This window comes from Plasmopara halstedii (assembly GCF_900000015.1).
Source record: "Plasmopara halstedii genome assembly, contig: Scaffold_42, whole genome shotgun sequence".
NCBI lineage: Eukaryota > Oomycota > Peronosporomycetes > Peronosporales > Peronosporaceae > Plasmopara > Plasmopara halstedii.
Window position 1 is genome coordinate 348,433 of NW_020186963.1, and position 6,637 is coordinate 355,069.

Below are 6,637 nucleotides of genomic sequence, written 5' to 3' on the forward strand. Positions count from 1 at the left end.
CCAAAAGTGATTGATTTCTTGAGGCTACTAATAAATAAAAGACCGATCACTATTCGTAAAAATCCGTTAATTCAGCACGTATTAATCAGTAAAGTGTGATAGTTACTACGCACGAATTAACATTGGTGTCTTTACCATCCGAAGTAAGTGGAAGACTTCAAGTTTAAGCCCCTCAAGTTCTCCGTGGATCCAACCTAAGTGTATCCAAGGTTTTTTTGACAGGATCATAGTCTTTACCTCTATATATGTAGGTTTCATATATATAAACTCTAGAAGTCTTTTGGTGTTGATCATGCAGCTTTTGGAGTCCTTCTTCCATTCAAAGCAGTTTCACCGCATTTCTATTAAGTCTTTTTTTCAAGCTCAAGCGCGCGTTCCGTGTTTTGGGGAGTCTCGGATGATCCTTTTCAGATAACCTCTAGCAGATATTTTTAACCTTGTCGTGAGATCGGCACTTGTTCGGCTGGTGTGACACCTATACCATGAAGACGAGCGGGATTTTGAGTAGCAGGAGCATAAGATAATAAACTTTCTTTCGACGTCCATGTCGTGCTTTATACTTCCCAGCATCAAACATTAGTTGAAGCTCCAGTCGGACGTCCGCGTCACTCGAGCTGTTTTGCAAGGCCTTGAGACGGGTGAGACGGCACGTTTTTTACCTAGCGTGAAATTGATTTCGATGCTTTTCGGCACTCTCGCCAGCTTTCAATACTCCATGAATGGTTCAAACCGCTGCTTCTCAAAGCTCAGTTGGCCTTTCAGCAAAGTATTGTCCTGTGGGTCAGAATGCGCTTGCAAAGCAAGTTTTGAGGCACTCATTAAAGGCCCGCTCTAGCGCTGCAAACAACTGCCGGTGGTTTAAATTTAAGCCACGATGAGATTAACTGACAAGATTTAGCGTGCCTATTCCACATGCAGTTGAGCAAGTCAAACTTCTCGGGTCATGTATAACTCGTCACGAACGGGCTGATATTGTAGTTATATTGATAGCTCGGTATCGCAACTGTAAGTAACGGGGTTTCACGTGCCTTGATTTGAAGTGTGTGGGTCACACAAGACGTTGCGACAACTTATTGGAGTGGCTACACTCAAACAAGAAGTCAATGCGTGGCCGGAACAGCCAGTAGTTATACATTTAATTATGTTTTACTATATACATAGAAAGCCTATAGATTTAGATTTAGGCGGCTTTGCCGCAAATAAAACCGCGAAATACAGTTTACAATATAGACGGAACAGTTAATTAGCCTTGGGTTGAGATTGTAGTTACTCTTGAAGTAAATGGATTGCCATCTGCGACACTCGTACTGGTTCTTAGCATCGAACGAAGGTCACCGACCTTGACCAAGCTTCCTCTCAGCAAAAGAGTTACGACAGCCCAGCTGCATATTTAGAATCAGTCTGAATGGAACTAGTTCTCTAATATAAGTCTTAATAGCAGAGTATACTTAGTGTTTAACTCCTTTTGAAGCTTTTGGAACCAGTCTTTGTACGTTTGTCCACGCGAAATCTTTGAGATTCTTTCTCCGACTTCAATACCTGGATTGAATTTTTCCAAATTTTTAGAGCTATCGGCTAAAACTGAAAAGTTATTCAAGCACTTCATTTAGCTTTTCACTGTTAGCCAATAGTTCTATAAATTATGAATTAAAGTAATTTTGGAAGTCACCCTGAAAGATTAGCGCAATAATGTGCTGTCCGTTAATCTTTCATCTGTTACAAGTAATTGATGAAATCTATTAGCTTAAAAGTAGCCTGCGCAACTTATCGCTCCGAGAAGTGATAGAAGAATTCTGCTACCACATCCGGTTCACACGACTATAAAACTTTAGTCGTAAATATATCGCATTAAAAATTAGTTTTACCTTTTGTTGCAACCTAATATATATATAAAACGATCTACCGGTATTACAGCATACCTGCTTTGAATAATTCCTCACGAGTTCATGTATAACCGGATGGCGAGCGGTCGAACGAGTGCTCGAGAAACCCTTTTCTCTGGACGCTCTTCACGGTCACAGGTAACATTAGACGGCTTTAAGCCTATTCATAAGGTTCAACCGTGAAAAGCTTAAGAGATCCGTCTAACTATCGAATTGTTTTAGGCCGGAGGAAATGTTGACAGCGGCGAGCAAGCTAAACGTCTATTAGAGGAGCAAAATGACGCGCACATCAGCCACTTATCGTTGCAGATCACACAGTTGAAACAGGTGGGATAAAAGTGAAGTGTTTAGAACTATGTTTGTGCCTGAACATTTTTGTATTGTCGTGCATTGCAGCTGTCAAATAGTATTCATTCCGAAGTCATCGATCAAAATCGCTATCTGGACAGCATGGTGCGCAATTATTTTCAATATCAATGTTATCAAATAGCCGACAATTCCCGTGTTTTTTCGATAGGGCAAAGAGTTTGATAACACGGAGAGCCTGTTAGGTGGTACAATGAAGCGACTTGGCGTAATGATGGAGCAAGGTGGCAGTAAACACATGTTGTACCTCATTCTCTTTGTTGTTGTGGTATTTGTGCTGCTTTACTTTGCCATTCGATCTCACTAGGCAACGTGACGTTAAAAAATATCAAAAAAGTGCTTTAATCTCTCGTTTTGTTAAGCTATTGACTCTTTTTTTATTCTTATCCGCTTATAATTCACCGGTATACCGTTATTAAGCTTATTTATTACAATCTTCTTGAGTCGACTCAAGAACTTGAGAAGAGCCGCGAGCATAGACGACCTGATGGGCAACTTTCTAACTACTCCAATTACCGAGAAAGATACTGATGGAGGTGAAGGAAATGGCCTTTTTTTTGGCTTGGCCACGATGCAGGGCTGGCGTACGGGTATGGAAGACGCTCATGTGGCTCAAATTAATCCTGAAGGGTTACCCCAAGGCTGCTCGCTCTTTGCAGTGTTTGACGGCCACGGTGGGCGACTGGCTGCAGATCTCGCTGCCGAGGGTATAACAAAAGAGTTTGCAGCTGTCATGAAAAGTGACATTTTCCCAGGAGGCAAAGCAGAAGGCGCTGACCCCAAAAAGATCGGAAAGGCCATGCGTGACGCCTTCATGAATCTGGATCAAAACATTCGCAAAACGTTCGACGAGAATTATGCCTCGGACCAAAGTGGCTGCACCGCCATTACCGCGCTTGTCACCCCAACACACATCATAGTGGCTAATTCGGGTGACTCACGTAGCGTCATGGCCAAGGGCGGCCGCACAGTTGAAATGTCCTTCGACCACAAGCCCATCAATGTACAATTAGTGATCAATCTTTGCAGTATTAGATAATAGTCAACTCAGTCGTTTCGATTTTATTGCAGGCAGAAGAACGCAAGCGTATAGAACAAGCCGGTGGTCTAGTGCGCAGCAATCGCGTGAATGGAGATCTGGCAGTGTCGCGGGCTCTGGGAGACTTTTCGTACAAGGCTCGTGCAGATTTACCTGCGGAGAAGCAGCAGGTGTCTGCAGAGCCTGAAATCCAAGTGCAAAAGATTGAGAAAACTGAGGAGTTTTTGGTGCTTGCATGTGACGGCATTTGGGACGTCATGAGTAACGACGAAATTTGCGCTTACATTCGTCAGCTTATGAATGACGGCGAAATGGATCTCAAATTAATAGCAGAAGAGATTTTGGATAATTGCCTTCGTGCTGGAAGGTGCGTCTTAACAGAAACATCGTACTGACGCTCATTTGCTGATTGTTCTTTCTGTTGTACAGTCGTGACAATATGAGCGTCGTGATTGTCAAATTTCCTGGAGCAAAATTTGGTCAAGGTGGTGGCGTATCCAAAATTCGTGAGGAACGGGCACGCTTAGAGATGGCGGAGCAAAATAAAAGTGGAGACTTTGTTGAAAGCAATTCGGTTGGTGTTGCGGGTGCTCTTTCAAATTTCAAGTCCTCGTAGATATTCTGTGCCAGGCAATAAGAATAAATTTAGAAATGAGAAGTGCATGCTTCCCACGATCAATCATCATGCACACTGCTACCTGCTTCATGCTTGGGATTACATTCTTTATGTATTAAAATTCAGGGCGGTCAAATCCTGCCGCTATGCTAGATAGTAATACATTACTGCATCTGTTAATTTCAAATCGTTAATGCTTTAAAACCTACTGACACTGTTTCATTCACATATATATCTCTACAAGAGATGAAGCCTCTAGAGCGTATTTTAACGGATACTTGTCGCTTTAACCTGGTTCGCAATCTCACTCATGCGATGCGCAGTGTTGTTGGTTGGTAGCTTGAATTTGGATAGGTCCAAGGCCCGAAAATATGTGATGGTGCGCAGAAGACCTTCTTCGATGTCTACATGGGGTTTCCAATCCAAATGCGCCCTTAACAGTACATAAACATGTAAGAATTAGCTGCTCGGCAAATTTAAAATCGTTGATAGCAACGTACTTGGCAAGGGTGATATCAGGCTTTCTTAATTTTGGATCGTTGTTAGGCAAATCCCTGAACACTATTCGGCTGTGAGAGTTCGTCAAGCGAATGACCATCTCAGCGAGTTCGCGGATCGTCATTTCGTGAGGGTTTCCCAGATTCATCGGCCCCACACATGATTTGCAATCCATGAAGCGCAAAATGGCCTCAACGAGGTCATCCACGTAGCAAAACGAACGCGTTTGACTGCCCGAGCCGTATATGGTAATGTCTTCTCCCTGCAACGCTTGCATGATGAAATTGCTCACTACACGTCCATCGTAAGGATGCATTCCCGGACCGTATGTATTGAAGATGCGCGCTACACGAACATCCACCTCTTGTGTACGATGATACTCGAAAAAAAGCGTTTCAGCCACTCGCTTGCCTTCATCATAACACGCTCTTACGCCGGTGCAGTCAACATTTCCCAAATACGACTCCACTTGCGGTGAGACTTCTGGGTCTCCATATACTTCACTGGTAGATGCTTGAAACACACGTGCCTTCAAGCGCTTAGCAAGGCCCAACATATTGATAGCGCCCAAAAACGAGACTTTGGTCGTCTTGATAGGGTTGTGCTGGTAATGTACTGGTGATGCTGGACACGCCAAATTGTAAATCTGGTCAACTTCACAAAAATACGGCTCTGTGATATCGTGACGCACAAATTCAAAGCTTGGGTAACGGGACTGCAATTCCAGCACATTTGCGCGCTGACCAGTAAAAAAATTATCGAGACAAATGACTTCATGGCCTTTCTCCAGCAAATGGCGGCACAAATGGATACCAATGAATCCAGCGCCGCCTGTCACGAGAATGCGCTGCATGGTGCATTCCTGCACCTGGACAGGCAAAGACACTGGTCGGCGGCGCTGCGATGGCACAGTATCGTCTTCTCGAGGTGTAACAGGCACCATGGACACATTCGTGGTCGGTGCATCGAGTTGCTGCACGGAGGCATCTTGGTGTCGGTCGTCACTTTGTGTCATTTCGGGAGTCGGAATGGAAGCGTTGGGGGGCATTGTCGAGATATTTAGGTTTTGGAATGAAGAATGTGTTCGTCACATCAAGCATCTTATCGCAAAAAGAAATTAAAAAGGAAGCTGAGTTTTCTATGGATAGCCTAGTTGATTATGGCACGAGAACTGACGATTCTACAGCTGACTCAAAATTGTACCTCTAGAACCTACCATAAGTTTAGTCTGATATTAAGCTAAGACTAACCGTCAAAGACAGCTATCCAAACATACTGGGTGTCCCCAATGTAAAGGTGTCGCACATGGTACAAAATTGAGTATCAAAAGGAATCCTTACACTATCTTTGACCATATGCCTACTTATTACATGGAAGATTGCATTTCTGTGTGCAGTATCAAGGCACTTCGGAATTTCCAAATTTATCCTGTGCCTTGATCGATAATCCTTTTTTGCTCGATGATACCTATTATAAAAAGTTACCATGCGCCGTGCACAAATGAATCAAGCGTCAGTAGAGTCAGCTCTAACCGATGCAAACAGATAGGAAGCCCATATCTTCTTAAATACTGTTGATTTGATAGTCAGACCCGAACTAGAAAGTTTATTATGCTGCTGTGCCTTTCTCGTACTGCCATATCTATACCAAATAACTCTGCCGTAATAAAGTACGATCTGGTCAGTAGACTATTAAAAAGGGCGAGGGGACGTAGGTACTGGCTAGGTACCCCACTATGAACTATGAACACCGTAAAATTGATCTTGGTTCCTTGGGCGATTTGAATTCTTAATCATGAAAGTGGAGTCACATTTGAGTTTCTTATCTGCGCGAACAAATGTAATACTTATGCCTGTAAAATTAGCAAATGTCCGCAATATCGTTGATCAATAGTATTAAGCGGCGTCATCTCAAAACTCCCACACGCCGTAAATGCTTATTTGGTCTTTGACACATGCTGCCTTGCATAAACACGCAAGTATTTTCTTTTGCCTTTGTCAGTATATCTAGAAGCTGACGCTTTGTCTATCTTCAAAATTCCCTATTTCACATCCTCGCAGATGTTGTGGTACTTAATAACCACGTTCTTCGTCCAAGCACGGTTTTCATCGTTGTTGTCGCTACTTGATCGTCTTTCCAAAACTCGTGTTGTAACGGGCTTACACGTACCCTGGTATCAGGTGTGTGTCACACGAGATGTGCATGGTGTGACTGCACCCAAACAAGAATACGGTA

General features: G+C 43.3%; 3 protein-coding genes across 3 annotated transcripts; 2 read left to right on the forward strand and 1 right to left on the reverse strand.

Annotated features, from left to right (window-relative positions):
• Nucleotides 1-1,958: 1,958 nt before the first annotated feature.
• On the forward strand, nucleotides 1,959-2,556 carry PHALS_09437 (bet1 homolog; the record flags this gene model as incomplete). Its single annotated transcript, XM_024722770.1, has 4 exons — nucleotides 1,959-2,021; nucleotides 2,106-2,210; nucleotides 2,280-2,336; nucleotides 2,401-2,556. The coding sequence occupies 4 exons, from the start codon at nucleotides 1,959-1,961 to the stop codon at nucleotides 2,554-2,556; spliced, it is 381 nt and encodes a 126-aa protein (XP_024571680.1).
• A 180-nt stretch (nucleotides 2,557-2,736) lies between these two features.
• On the forward strand, nucleotides 2,737-3,904 carry PHALS_09438 (protein phosphatase; the record flags this gene model as incomplete). Its single annotated transcript, XM_024722781.1, has 3 exons — nucleotides 2,737-3,252; nucleotides 3,321-3,655; nucleotides 3,718-3,904. 3 exons carry the CDS (start codon nucleotides 2,737-2,739, stop codon nucleotides 3,902-3,904), a joined length of 1,038 nt encoding a protein of 345 aa, XP_024571681.1.
• A 267-nt stretch (nucleotides 3,905-4,171) lies between these two features.
• Nucleotides 4,172-5,450, reverse strand: PHALS_09439 (dtdp-glucose 4-6-dehydratase; the record flags this gene model as incomplete). Its single annotated transcript, XM_024722792.1, has 2 exons — nucleotides 4,172-4,337; nucleotides 4,405-5,450. The coding sequence occupies 2 exons, from the start codon at nucleotides 5,448-5,450 to the stop codon at nucleotides 4,172-4,174; spliced, it is 1,212 nt and encodes a 403-aa protein (XP_024571682.1).
• Between the last annotated feature and the right edge of the window lie 1,187 nt (nucleotides 5,451-6,637).